Source organism: Bombus fervidus, chromosome 7, assembly GCF_041682495.2.
Source record: "Bombus fervidus isolate BK054 chromosome 7, iyBomFerv1, whole genome shotgun sequence".
Lineage (NCBI taxonomy): Eukaryota > Metazoa > Arthropoda > Insecta > Hymenoptera > Apidae > Bombus > Bombus fervidus.
In genome coordinates this window covers 8,034,046-8,049,971 of record NC_091523.1, presented here as the reverse complement: position 1 = coordinate 8,049,971, position 15,926 = coordinate 8,034,046, and the positions used below count along the sequence as shown (strand labels likewise).

Genomic DNA, 15,926 nt, shown 5'->3' with positions numbered 1-15,926 from the left:
AATATTCAAATCGAAATTCTACAGAAGCGAAATCAGATCCGTAGAATGCTAAGCAAGTTTCACTGTGTACACAAAATCTGATATTGGATGCAATGGTCCAAGATTCAGGGTGCAGAAATTTAGATGTCTATAATATAGGGGTTTTTGTATATTTATTATAGTGTTTATATGTTCTAATAATATTCGCACGGTCAATATCATATTCTACCGATTCAGAGTTGCATGTATAGATTTCAGATAATTCAATGCTGTCTGTATCAGCTTCTGCAGATCTAATGCTTTGTATCAACTTCTAACTAATCTACTATATAACGTTATCCAAGAGCTTGAAATAGTCTATAGCAGACTCCACCCAATCCAGTAGTTTCTGTATCGAATCCTTCGCATCTGTAGTTGTTTGTACCGCATCACACAAATACCAAACAACCGCAACACAGATATTGTTTTACCTCGATTGAACTTTCGCTAATCCATAAATGCTATGAATTTCAATTAATTTCCATTGTCATTCCCTATTCTACACGTGTGTATAATACAAATATTTTTATATTTGAAGAATGACAGAATTATAAAGTATAGCGTCTCATACAATTTTCAATTCCTTGTTCTACGATCAACTGAAAATTCCTGTTGAACTTCTAGCAGTGTTTGCGGAGCAAACCAAATTACTTTTCTCTGTCGACGATGTTCCGCACACCATCGGCTGCACCAACTTGTCAAATGTGACCGTGTGTGTTATATGTGACTTATAGCTGGAACCTTCCGAGCAAGTGAACAACCAAGAATCAAACTCCGCAGTACGACATTCGTAAAGAATGTTAAGCCGAGGAATTTGTTCGTAAAGGAAGTCTGGTCGTAAGAAAGTCGAGCCACGATCCAATAACTGTACCGTACCTTATAACCTCCTCTTTTGTTCGTTTACGAGTATCACGATAAGATTTCGATGCTTTTAAAGGAACCGTATGGAATCTCAAAGATCGTCGACAATGATAATACTTTTTAAAATGTTCAGCGGTTACGGGCTTTAATCAGAATTTTTCATTTCTATCGTAAAACTGACACGGTTTCCCGAATATTAATTTCACTGCCCGCAAATATCGTGTCCTTTTCATTTAATATTAGGAAATTATTTGTTAAGGAAATATGAAAACGGTTTCTCTCATCGATTTTGTTTTAAAAAGTGCGATTAAGTTACGAACATTGCGCGCTCTTAATTAACGTATTATTATAGTTGGAACATCCGCCTCGCTAAAGATGCATCGTTATCTCGAACGCAATTAACTAATTATAACTTGGCCACGATTTCCAGCTCGTGTGCACAGCCCTATTTACGCTTTTGTAGATGACATGCTTTTGCCAATAGGATTTTCCGTAATAATCCGACACTTTCGAATCGTGCAGATGGCGAAAATTAGGTTTGCATAATTGAAGCGACCCAATTGTTCCTGGGGTCGAACGATCGATTCACTGTCCCCCATGCTGCCGCAGAATTCGAAACGTTTCCGATGAGACTTGAAACAAAGAGAAGGTGCCAGTGTACTCAAAACCATACGAAACACTTCCTTAACGATATGAGAAATGTCTGTATAAAAGATCATACTTGAAAGGATATATACGCGAACAAAAAGATAAAATAATTTCCAATACTCTCTCGTCGTTTTTATTAGCGTCTCACACAGTCCACACAAAAATTGAACGCTTCGCTGAATCGTACTGTTAGTCAATTAAACCATATAAAAGTAATATTTCGTGCATATCGACGAAGATGTACGATCTAATATATAAGATGTATGTAATAACAAACAAACAAAAGAATGAAATATTCCTAATCGTAAGGTAGATTGTTGAAGCAAAAGATCAGATCGAAACGAAATAGTTCTCTTCGATATCGAATTCACGATTTACGTGGCATCTCGATATAAACGCATTTCTATCTATGGTGCGGCTATGGTACCCGTAGGGACTTGGAGGATAGAGGAATGCTCGCATATCTCTCGATATTCACCCATCCTAGCGTTACGATCGAGAGTCTAGGAGCTTCGGGAATTCGTCTAGACAAGGGCATGTGTATCATCGTGATACAACCAGCTTAGATTCCCTATTGCTATAACGTTTTCCTTCCTATTATTGTTCATTTTCAAAGAAAGATATTCAACATATCATAAATGAAAAATGATTCGGTATATTTTTAACGCGTTAAACTGAAATAATTTAATAGACAGAAAAATGCTATTTCGTAATACGAATCTAATTGGCACAAGGAACGGCTGAAATTCATGAAATCGAATAAAGAACAAGAATCAGATATGAAAAAGAAACATTACAGCAGAGGAACATTAGCCCGATTTGATTCGGTTCGTGAATAATACAACAAAGACTTTCGTTTGTCATAGTGACGGAACAATGGTAAATGTGTTAACAGAAGCAAAGTGATTTAAATTAAACGCAGGAATCAAAGTTCATGGATGGATATTCATCACAAAAGCATACATATTTCACTGTTTCATTTGATCAGTAAAAGTTATCAAGCGTATTGAAATCAATTAGATGGAATAAACCGTTATTACAGTGTGGCGGTATCTACAATTACGAGTAGAAAAATATCTATGGCGATATGGCAAATAATTATCGTAGAAGTGGGTTTGAACGCTATTGCGGAATTTAGATTTAGGTTAATCGATACGTTTGACGTATAATTACCGACACGTATTCATCGCGTCGGCTCGTGAAATTTAATTTAAAACTAAGAACACGAGTACGAGTGAGATGGCTCTGAAAATGAAAAATATGTGAGCGATAAAACGAGGTTAAAAATAAGTAAGCGACGAAGATAATGATCGTTTGATCAAATAGGAACTTTGTTTCAATCAGTCACCGGTTAAGGACATCAACCGCTTGCTACGGATGTTAACTCAGTCTTTGCACATGTATTATTCTATCCCACCTGAAAGCTTTTCGTTGTACAAAAGTGTGCAAAAATCTCGAAAGCTTTCGTACAAATCGTAAGTCACTGGCCCGACCACAAGCTCATCGATCGCTTTACCAAACGCGGGACATTTACTCAGTTTCGCTCTTGCGCAAAATTAAAGAACGAAGAAAATCCCATTATCGGTCTTCTAAAGGATTACAAAACGTTTGAAACGCACGGTCGTAAGGGGCCATCGGAATTTCCGTGGAAATTCATAATTACACTTGGTCGATTCGTTTCGGTAGAATTTGAACAAAAGTTCCATCCTTTTTCCTTCCTACAAAACGTAAAAGGAGACATTCTCGAAAGAAACGAAGCGACTCACGTGTATCCTTTCACGGTTGTAATTGAATATAAATGGTACCGTTACGGCGAGTACTGATTAATTCCCTTTTATTCTGCGAAGCAACCGAGCTAGCAAAGAAAGAGAGAATTCGAGGCAGGAAATGGAGCACTGAAAGGAAAAAATTAAGAAAATCACAAAGTTTTTCTGAAAATCAGGGGAAAGGCAAGGACTTTAATTGGGAATGAGAAAGAGGGAACAAAAGAATGAACGCAATGAAAATGAGAAGGAGGAACGAAAGAATGAACGCAATGAAAATGAGGAAAAAAGTGAAAAGGAAAGAGAAGAAGGACAAAAAGAAAGGACGGAACTACCTGTTAAATTGAAAGAAAATTGAATTCTCCAACATACTTTCCATCGTGAATGAATAAAACATTCCATCGTAGAAAAAAAATGTCCTTGTTCACCCGAGAAGAATGGAATTTCACCTAAAAATGTTTCAACCTATTTTCTTTTTTTTTTTTCATCCGCGGAGACTATTACCTTCTAACAATTCCCGACTCATGTCTCAAGTATCAAATATAGATATCTGCATGCTCCGGACGCCAAGTTTAACGAATCAGATAAAGTCGGTGTAATAGTCGGAAGTAGTAGCTCTACCGGATAGGGTATGTGGAAGTCTGTAATCAAGTGACGTCAACGTAAGTTCAATCTACGGAAGTAATTAATAGAAAGTCGATCCCATTCACCGCGCAGCCGTGCTCCGTAAGAACGTGTACCGATATACAATAACAGACTTCCATTGATGCTAAGATCGTTCAAGATCTCAGACAAAGCGCTAAAGAAAATTGCTATATCATACAGACCGCGTAGACTACCTTGAAACATAATAAAAATCTACAGATGACGAAATCTTTCGAGATACGATAATTTCAGCAGTTACAATGAAATACGTTATTTTAATTGAATCTCGAAACAAAAGAATAAACATGATATTTACTGTTGGAACGACGAGTATGAAAATGATAAAAAACATTCGATTATAATGGCGCTCCGCGGAGTCTTTAAAGACTCTCCCGTTGTTTTATCAAGATTTGCTTCCCTTTTGTGTGAAATAATGACTCGCGCCTTTGTCCGCGACTCGCGTTAACTTGGTATAATAAGCGAATCACATTTGGAAAACTATTTCGCATGCTGGCTCTTAACCGACCGCTGCATTATCACGTAAATCTTTTAATTAGCAACTCGGAATCACACATGTTATTAACGGCGTTAATTCCATTCACGGACAAATTATCTGTGCTCCAAACCTCTCGTTCTACCATTACAAACGCTAAAAGCAAAGTGGTCTCTCACAAATTGTGGGCTTTATTTCGAACTCCTGAAACAATATCGTCGGAATACAAATGTTCTCGTGCCACCGTGGGATCCTGTTAGCCGCTAATATTACGCCACATATACGTATACATGATCCTGTAGTTTGGTTTAAGTGTAACGAACTTTTTAAGTGTGAAACTTTTTCTATTTTCCTTGTGAAGAAACATTTTCCACAGAACAATGGTATTCGAATAGAATATAATGTCGTAACCATGAAACCTTTCTCCGCCAACATTATTTTACTAAATACGAATCGATCGTGCTTATAATTATGTCGATATTTAACGGATACTATTAATATTAAAATTCATTTCGAAGATCCAAAATTCCCAGCAAATTATCGATCTGCGAGGACACCGTCTCGAGATATCAGCAACCGGTGCAGCAGCTGTACTCGAGCCACCTGAAATCGGGGGGATCGGACATTAGGCGTCCGTTAACACGGACTTCAGTATGAAGCGAGCTTAATATATGATTTACGTTTACACTACACCTGAAGCTCATAGATCCTAGATACACAGATCCTAAACGGAACACCGTCTAACTACAAGCGACGTAGGAGAACCGGTGATCGCTCGTCGTCGTTATGAAAACTATTTCCGGAGAAATTGCATGGATTCCGGCCTAAACTAATCTTTTATTGCTCCTCGTGTAAAAGTTACGAGCTGGTCAGACAGAGAAAGGATAGAGATCGAAACATCATTCCCTGAATTCTTAATACGGGGCCACTTTAGAATCGTAAGAAGAAGAGGAAAAAGTAAAAGGAATATCCATTCGGAAGGGCAAAGGAATAGAAAGAAGCAAAAAAAGAGGATCAAACAGCATGACGAAGAAATATCGATTTTGCGATAATTGCTCTATTACGTTACATAAACAGACTCGTTTATGGTATCCCGGGCTTAAAGCAAGTTTTCGCCTTTACTCACAAGGAAGAAGGAAGAATAGAAAGGGGGAAAAGGTGTGCGATCGAATGCGTGAGTTTCATTCCAAAACGATCGGTTCCCTTAACGTTCCTTTCGCCACTGTTCCTTTGTCTCTTCCACGCTTTTGCTCCTTTTTCCTGCCTTTCTCTTTCGCCGTGATTGCGAAACGAGAAAGGATGGAAATCGTTCGACATTCTTCCTCGAAATTTAGCGGCAAATGGTCGCGTGCCCGGAGAGAAGAGAAGAAGAACAAGTGCACGGTGACTTTCAAACGTACGTAGCCCAGTTGTGTAAACGTCTTCACTGACGAGGCGTTCGCGTTTGAACGAACTTTTGCTAATTCGAGAAGGTTTCTCGTCGAAGAAAGTCCTGATGGACGCGGACGAGGTCACGGTGCTCTGAGAAAGTCCAGATTTTTATGTATCGTTAAGAGAATCCGCGTGAGAAACGGGGACGAATCGAATCTCGCGCGTACGACGTAAGATATTACGTGTATAATATAATCTCTGCGTTACATCTCTGCATAGCTGGTTGAGTTTCTCGCGTGCTATCCGTTTATGCACCGATGATTACCTGACTGTCCGGGAGTCGGGTAATTTTTCAGATTGCGGATAAAAGGGGGCTGTTACCGCGATGAAACACCGTCGTAAAAATAAAATTATTATGACGATAAGCAGCAACGCAACAGCAATTTCGCGGTAGTGTCGCGTAACGTTTCGAACGATCGTTACGATTTATTCGACTGACAATTTCTATCCACCTATCGTAATTATTCCTGAGTTGGCCAATAAAAAAAACGATATTCAAGCTTTCTTACGTCTCGCCGTGGATTACACGGCGAAACGTACATATGTACGTAGTTTCCACGATGTCTGCTGATATAAGAAGAGATACCGCTTCCGAGAACGCAAGAGCTACGAAATATAGAAAGTCAGAAGAAGCAGATACGGTATGAAACTTGATGGAGTTTTCAAGGATTCCGCCCCTTGATTTACGACTATGTTATATATAAGATACTAAGTGAAACGCGGAATTCGATCGAAAAAATTTCGATACGCGAGCGAACCTGTTATGGATAAAATTAAGATTGAACGAAACAAAGAATGTAATCCAAAGATACGATCTGACATTTCATAAATAAATAATTCGTTAATGTCGTGTAAAGTCATGATTATATAGGCAATTAAACCGCGATACCTATTTCGCATCATCGTGTCGATTAATTACCTTGTTCTTCGTTGAGATTTCAGAATAGAGAAATCAGGTCTGTGCTCGTGACCTCCAAAAAACATTTCACAGAAATTACACAACATAAAATAAGACGAGTATCAAAAGCAACCGTAGAACCACTTTAGCGAGCGTTCACGTTACCATCGGATACACTGCATTTCCTTTGCAGAAAAATGTCTTACTTAGACGTTCGTAAAAGAATAAAGTATCACGGGCGCCATGCTAAATATACTCAATCGCTATTCCATTTTTAATGTAAGTTCGCGATCGGCTACGGGATAAGGTAATCTCGTTTCGTGAGAGTCGCATTAAAATGGCTGTTATAACGAAACGTCATTACAAGATCAAAAGGATTTCGAGTTTTATGGGATTAGACGAAAGACAGAGGACGAGCCAGCGTACTTTGACACAAAACACATCTCGGCCAGGGATCTCGTACAGCTTTGCCAAAGCGAGATTACAGCATCTGTTTCTTCGTTTATTTGTGCCACGACGCGACGCGGTGGCATGGAAAATTGTCGGGAGGTTGCACAAGCTTCAACGGAACGGTTAGTTTCGCGACAGAAAGAGAGACCTTACGATTTCTCTCCGCTCGAAACGATCGTAATTAGGCGCGAAACATCGATGATCGTCCCCCCGCGTCTCCAGCGCGAACAAATTTCTGTTAAACCATTACGAACGTACGCAAATCCTCGGGACAGGAGAGAAAAAGAAACGATGAAAGCCGATGCTAATGGCGCGTCCGAGTGACTCGATTTGCAGAAACATTTGCACGATGGATCGATTCAAATAAATGGGACTTTCACTTTGCGAAACATTCGACGCGGACAACGTAAATTACAAAACGATAACAATGTTTTTGCACCAATAGCAACCACATCGGAGTATTTGTATGTCTGGGAAACTATTTCCACGAATATTGACCGATACATAAAAAAGAATGTGGAAGAAAGAGAAAGAGGAGGAAGACGTACGAATGTGTGTACACACGACGTAGTTATATAGATTGCTCCGCAAATGTTAGAAATGAAATTACTCGCAAACATCGTTAAGGCGCCATCTAAACAACGGGATGTAGGAACTCGGATGCAGAAGAAAAATTGTCTGACCTTTACCTTGCTTCCGGTGCGCGTGGCTCAGGTTCGTTCATGTCGGACCACAGTTTCTCTGTTCATGTAAGACAGATTCTGGTTAACCGTGTATCGAGAAATCGGTGTTTCGCGCGGCAGAGAGAGCACAGCTTTAACGAACCGTAAGAGCAAATCGCGCCGTTTAAAGTGCCGGATGTTCATGGCGGCGACGATGTCGCTAAAGGGAAGAGACGTCGCGACGTTTATATGCCGCGATTGCGTGTTTCGTCTACAGCAAAAATGTTTCCCGAACTTTCCCTTTATCTCGTTTTAAAATATGACGCTTTAGATGTTCTGCGAAAAGTAAAAGCAACGTCATCGATGGGACGGAAATATGAAAAGGGCGAAAGAAACTCGAGTTCGGCGCGATGGAATATTTCCTACGTGATTTTCTAACCTGTTTGATTTAGTCATACATTGTCGCATTTTTCGTTGTTCAATTTTAATAGAAATCGTAATATGTTCGTAATTAATAAAACAGTTCTCATGTACTTGCCATAACTAGCAGCCGACGTTACAACATCCAGCGCGATGTAAACGCTCGTTCCCTGTAATATAATAGATTTTGTTAATAAATGTTATTTCGTGACGCAACTTGCTTTGTTTAAATATAAACAACATGATATTAGTGAAAATGAAATATGTGCGATAACAAAAACTTCTTAGAAATTATAATAGTATACGTCGAATTAATTAAGAGATCGTTGTATCGTGGAACGGCTGTAACGAGATTTTCTAAAATTGGCAGCTCACTGAAAAAGCCAAAAATTAATTAAATACTCCACGGAGTAAACCTTCAAAAAGCAATTAGAGAGCTTTCAGAAGGTGTAACATAAGAGCTCGTGCAGAAATAGAGCGGCATTCGAATGAAATTTCAATCATTCTACCTCATGAAACGACGGAACCAAACAAGTACAAACGACGCAAAGGAGTCAAAAGGGAGATAAGCATAATAATTTAATTCATAATGCGCATTTCATCTCGGTCTTCCACGGGAACGTGCATTAAATTAAGAATAGCAAACGAGAACTGCTCGGTGTTCGTACGGTAACATCACAGGGATATAGTATTTAAACATCTTGATCGAACTATAATTCTAGAAAGATACATCGGCGTCTAAACGTGAAATTGAAAGGCAGGTAGAAGTTCGGGAAGATGCGACCAAGCTCTTGACGGAGAGTGGAATAAACATAAATATACTTTCCGTTTCATACCTTCGTGGAAGATATCACCTAACCACGCTCATTTACTCTGCGCTATTAAAGAGGGAAGGAGGGAAGCCTATCGTCAAACCTCGAGATACATTCTCAATAGTCTAATCGCTTAATAGTTAAGAGATTTCAAGGTAATCGTTGTAACTAATCAATACGATAGATACAAACACCGTTTAATAATTTAATATTTATTTTGCATAAAAAAATATAATCATTATATACAAATATATGAGTGTGAATGAAGATCCACGTCGATGAAGTTCATCCTTATCTAATGATGTAAGCCGAGGGACAGTTCGTGTCCTCCAAAACCACCTCCTCCGAATCCACCTCCGTGTCCACCTCCGTATCCACCTCCGTATCCACCTCCAAATCCACCTCCAAAACCGCCGCCGCCGCCGCCACCGCCACCGCTAACCAAAACAGGGTAGGACTCCTTAACGACGACAGGAACCTTGACTGGATAAGGAACCTCCTTTTCGATCGCGACCGGAACCTTTACTGGCACGCTAACCGGGTAAGGCACCTTGACGGGCACTTTGACGGGCACGGAATACGGCACTGGGACCGGTTTCTCCACTGGCACCGGTACTGCTTTCTCTACTGGAACTGGGTAAGGTTTCGGTACGTGCACAGGGATTGGGTTGTCCACGGGAATCTTAACTGGGACCGGGTATGGTACAGCTACGTTCCTTTCGACTGGGTACGGTTGTGGTACACGAACTTGATTCTCTCGGTGAATCGTGATACCAGTTATACGACCTCCGTCACCGCCTCCTCCTCCTCCTCCGCCTCCTCCCAATCCTCCACCTAGACCTCCGCCGAGACCTCCACCAAGGCCTCCACCGAGACTCAAACCTCCGTGGCCTCCCAGGCCTCCGCCGAGACTCAAACCTCCATGACCTCCCAGGCCTCCGTAACTGCCTAGGCCACCGCCGCCTCCAAGACTCAGTTCTAGTCCTCGTTTGCTCTTTTCTTTCGTCTCAATGGCGGGTTTCGTGCTCGACTCCTTAGCATCCCCGGCCAGGGCTGTCGCCACCAAGGCGAGTAATATAAGCTTCTAAAGGTATAAACATGGTTAAGTGAACGAACGATGTATTTCGACAGACGTGATGTATCGTGTACGGTGTCTGTACGTTTCCTTACGTCGAATGTGATTTACGCTGTTGAAAATAGCTAACTTATATAATATCCTAACGGGAGAAAGTGTGTGGCGAAAGCAATATACGAAGCTCTAGCGATAAATGTAAATTATCATGAACATGTTATCATATTATCGATAAGAACACGGCTCTTCTGACTTATGGCTACAAGTTTAACACTCTAGACGCGGTTAGGTCGAGAAACGGTGTCGAGGGAACGCGCAATAAAGAACAATGGAAAATAGAAGCTTTCTTCAGTGTAGCTCCCTGTTTGAAAAATGTTCCGCAACAATGCAACCGCGTATCGCTGGCGAACTTTCTCCGTTTCTCACCTTACATAATCCCTATCCCTTTGTCCGTTTTGTGTACGATAATCTATGATATGTATCGTGTATGAATATAGTGGGGAACCGCGAGCTCACCTGTGGAGTGCTCATGGTATCGTTCGAAGGTGCACACTGAAGTTACATCGCGCCAATCACTGGCATATATACCGGCACTTTCGCCGTGGCTACTGGCCCACTCCCCGGAAAATCCTACTCGTCCGCCAACATTAAAGTGGACCGATTGTGCTACCACACCGTGCAAAGGCGTTCGTTCGGCGTTAAGCCGTTTTCCCACGGGCTACCAACCAGCTGGTTGATTACTACCGGATCCCCGGATCTGCCGCACGCGTAACATACCCCCTGTACATTCGAACTGTTTCGAATCGCTCTCTTGTCCGTTCACTCGCCGAGGAGGAGCCAGCAATTTAGCGTGCAATGATCGCAGCGACCAGTCTTCTTCGGCGTTTCTTTTTCTTTCACTTCGGAAGGAGCGGCGCGATCGTTACTCGCCTCAGATTCCGTCGTTCTCGCTCGTGCCTCGTAAAAACGATTCCGGACGTAATTCCGATCGAACCTCCTCGGTCTCTTACGCAATGCCTCTCCGTTCTCGATACACGGTAATATTTTTCAGATCTCTCCGATCAAACAGAAGAACCGTAAGATCGCTAATTCTCCTTAAAGGGAATTTCTTTTCTTTTCCTCTTTTTTGGCCCTTGCATTGTCTGTATTTTAGCCACGTATTTGATATCGTTATTACGAAAGAGTTACGTCACGCGGTACTGTCTCTTGTGGCTCGATAAAGCGAATTTAATTGCAATAAATTGCAGCAATGAATTCTTCGATTACGTCGATCAACTAATAGATGTGATTAAACGTCTAACGAAATTTCGTGACGTGTTAAAGTATTTGCTTATAGCAGTTGTACAACGCATAAAGTAACGTTTATATAATCAGATCGAGAGAAAATAAATGTAACGACAGAACCTGGAACAAGGTTTAATCGATGTGAAGTTATAAAAGGGGTATAATTAAGGGTTTAATATGGAGGATAAAATCGACCGATAACCATTTGTGAAGCCTTGAGTGCTTCGTTTCTTTCACCGGGGCTGCTGAATACGTAAATCTTCACTCATATAATGTAGTTCAGAACCTCCAAGCCTCTCATTACGCGATCAAAAATACCTCGCACAAGAAAGTTTTTGGTAATATACGTAACACCGGTGAAAATCGCTAGATCGTTGTCCTCACAAAGGTAATGGCACTTGCGTGCCATTGCACGCGTTTCCAGATATCGAGCTGAACCGTAATTAATCACGGCACGCCGGTTTTTCGTCGATTTCCATCGGTAATGTAGTTGTAATTAAATAAGGAAAAAAATTGTAAATGCGCCACGACGAAACTCGCAAAGGGACGCGACTCGCTGCGAAACTTTCTCCTCTTGTCTCGGACACGCGCATGTTATGTACTTAATTGACTGATTCCCGGCATTATGCTCGATGCTTGGTTAATTAAAAAAGATAGATACACGATATGCGAAGGAAGTTGTTAGGCGTCACGGTGAACGACACCATTGTCGCTAACGTCAATGCTACTCCGGCTCCGATCTTTCGTGTTGCGCGTTTCTAGAGGCAGCCGTTTTCTTTTACCTGACACTTTCCTCGAATTTATGAGATAAAACAGGAAAATAAGTCAGTGTGTCGGATAGGTTTAAGCTTCCTTCGAGCAACAGGTGACTTAATTTTGCGAAAGAAAACAAATTACAATATTCTTATGCGTTACGGTAGCCGTGTGAAACGAATCGTTCGTTCGCCTTTGGCTGATTCATCGGATAGCAAATTGCAACGTTGCGCCGCATTTAAACACGCTAATAATTGGTTTCTATCGTACACATATCGTAGCAATTAACGAGCTGTGGACGTATTATAATCTGATCGATAAACTGAGCGAAGAGAGGAGAAAACGTCTTGCGTTGATGTTAAACCTGATGATGGCAATTAATAACACAGATATTAGGACTGTGTCGATATTTCGTTTAGGTGACAGAAACTTTTCACCAGGACCAGTTTTCTAACCATTTTATAGATACTTTGACATTATACGTGACTCTCACTCCTGACATGCTAGCCAATATTTTAACCAGGTTTACGAAATTAATGCAAAGTGATTTGACCAGAGACCACTTTCATTACAAGTATCACAGTGTGCTAGAAAGGAGTCTTCCATCGTGAGCAGAAAAAGTCTCTGCTTAGCTACAACTCCAATGTACCTTTAACATTAACTCGCCGGGCAAAGGGCAGAAATATATCTCGAGATATTCGTCATCATTTCCTAACGGGAAAGCGAGAAATCGTTAAATTAGATTCGATAGTATCTCTACCACAAATGTACTATGCCGAACATTTAAATGCTTAAAGTCTTGTTCATTAATATCCACACAATATAATACTGTTGATAAATATACCGGATAGAGACCGTAGACAAGTGGAATAAAGGGAGAAGACAAGACGAAGGTGAAAAAGTAAGAGAACGGGTAAAGGTAGACGACGAAACACCTTTTAGCATCCCTTTAGCGAAGGCACGCTAGAACGCGAATTATGTTTGCTTCTAGAGGAAGAGAGGAAGTCGCGAAAAGGGCGAAAAGGGGAGAGGGCGTAACTGGAAAACGGCTTGATAAACACCTTGAGCGAGAACATCCATCCATATATTCATGAGAGCTACGGTCTGGCCGACTCGAAAGCCTTTCCGATTATTGCATAAGGTTACGTTTGCGGTCGGTGAAGCAGAAATGCAGACTTCGCGAAAATTCCGCTCCTACCGTCTGCTTGTACGCTCGTCGACCACAGGGATTTACTTCGTACTCTTTAGGCTGCATTTCTGTAACCGTGGTGCACGAATGCAAAGTTCGAGGGCTTCGATTCCTTCGAATGTGATCTAAAATCACGTCTGACGATGATTCGAAGGTTCACGATGCGATTGAATTAAAACGAGAAAGAAAAGAAGATCGAAAAGAAACATGAGATCGCTGTGGGAAAATGAGAACCAAAGGCACCGATAAAAAATTCATGACGTATCGATAACAGGAAGTACAATATGCAGACGTTTATGTAATTGGTGTGTTACAAATAGCCGTGAATTACTAGAAAGCAAGAACTGTCGGCAGAAATATCGTAGACAAAAATCATACACGAGTATAATAGAAACCCCACGTAATACGATCTCGAGTACTTAACAAAGTTCCGTGTACGTAATATTACGTACAGAGTTGCACGGAATAAATTAAACAATTTTGGTCAAGCAGATCATAATTAAAAACGATTTTTTAACATGTGTCTTTTTATATAAATATTTACGAGGATATTCAAATCACCGATAGATAATCCGTCTGAAATGCTTCAAATTGCTTAACAAATACCGATTCAGTAAAAAGAAAAAAAATTGGAGAAACTACATAATTGCGTATTCATCGACGTAAAACGAACGTACGAGCGTTCGCAAAAACCGAAGAAGTGGAAGGTATCGCAGATCCTATTTTATGGATCTTAACACCTTTCACGCGTTTCAATTCTTGGGGAGTAAATGCGACGTAATAGCAGCACGAAACATATCAGTGCCGATATGGAAATTACAATTAATCGCAGGAAAATTGACCAGGTCGTAGCATCGATCCGTGTTATTGGCTTTAAATTCAATGAATGAAACTGCAACGTCGATCAAGCACATTCGCGTCACAGTGGCTTGCGCAATTACCAGGTTACCGGCGCGACGTTTCGTCTAATTAAAGTGCGTCGTTATGTCATTCGACGTACGTCTTAACATTTTCTCTTCGACATTTGAGACGATATCAAATCGATATGCCATAGCATAAATTTCCAAACTTCATATTCACCGATCGCTTTCACGTCACGATGACGCACAGACGGCTATCGAACTTCTATCGATAAACTTCGTTCTCATATGGAAATCACTTTCTAGTTCGAGGAGATTGCAACCGCAGCAAATCACTATAAATTCATCGAAAACAATTTAATCCAGGTTGAAGGTGAGACAGAAACTATCGACAAACATCTTCCTCTCACTTTTCATTCAGCCCGATCGGACTAACCCAATCGAACCGACGTCGCGATGGCTCGGCCCGTCGAAACGCATCATGCTAGCCCGGCTACGAGTCAAATCAATATTTTCAGATTCAAATATGGAGATTCAAATTCAGATATATGGAAATTTATTCCCGCCGATAAGCCTGATAAACCATGGATACGCAGGGATATTCTAATGCTCTCCAATAGGCGAGATCGAGGTACAAAGTCATTCTGAAATTAACCGCGCCCGTGGGATCTCCGAGTGATAACCAAAAATCGTTGCAGGCGGTAACTCTGAAGCATACGCGAATGAACCGCAAATAACGTTCGATCGAGTAATCGATATATCCGTTACGACGACGATTCCGTTGGTTTTACTTTCAAGAATAGAGATCGTTTTATTATTACGATCCTTAGTCGTTTAAAACTTGATCTCCTACTTCGTTTTCAAATAGTTCTTTCCTTGTATCGTACCAATAATACCGTTACCTTGTATCGAAGAAATCATTAAAGTACGCTAACTGAATTTAATAGGAGCGTATAACCAAGAAGGAACGTTTTATTCCAAACCAAAAAGTTTCCGACGGAATGTAGATTAAACTTACACACACAAGTGTATAGAGAGTTTCGTAGTAAAAGAAGCTCCTTCGTTCTCAGAAGCTATGAGAAAAAGGTGCAAAGATACGGGAGGATGTAACTCGAATGCCTGCGAGAACTTCTAATAATTCGCTTCTCGCTTTAATTAAGCTCTTAATATTAATGAAGCTCTCGGGAATGTGAGTGCAGAGATGTAGGAACGTATTGTGAGAAGTAATCGGATTAAAAAGAGACACCGTCAGAGTCGAATCCGTATTAGTTGCACCGGTTCGTTCTGATGGTTCATCCTGTAATTGAAAACTCGCTGGCTCGGGAAACGTACGTAAGTAACGAGAAAGTTTGAAGCGATCGCTCTACAATCCGGACGAACATAATCTGAATCGAAACTCGATCGATATTTTTCTTTCTATCATCCTCCGAAGATTCGACAAATTTCGACTTGTCCTAAATAGAAGTTGGAGGTGCGTCGTTGCACAGAGGTGAAATTAAGAATCGAACGAGACGAAAATGTCTCAAAGGATTTGCCGAATTGTTAAAGAAGCTTTGAAAGCTTAGGCAGCATTCAGGAAGAAATTGAACGGAACGCAAAGCGACTTGCTAAATGTTGGCTGACAAAAGCTAACGGAGGAAAGCGTCGTCCACAGCGTCGTTCTCTTC

The 15,926-nt window shown here is 40.9% G+C and overlaps 1 protein-coding gene across 1 annotated transcript; it reads right to left on the bottom strand.

The window, feature by feature from the left end:
• Positions 1–9,297: 9,297 nt before the first annotated feature.
• On the bottom strand, positions 9,298–10,850 carry LOC139988897 (uncharacterized). Its single transcript, XM_072006683.1, has 2 exons — positions 10,690–10,850; positions 9,298–10,185 (listed from the first exon to the last, which is right to left on the bottom strand). The coding sequence occupies exons 1-2, from the start codon at positions 10,702–10,704 to the stop codon at positions 9,397–9,399; spliced, it is 804 nt and encodes a 267-aa protein (XP_071862784.1). The 5' UTR covers positions 10,705–10,850; the 3' UTR covers positions 9,298–9,396.
• Between the last annotated feature and the right edge of the window lie 5,076 nt (positions 10,851–15,926).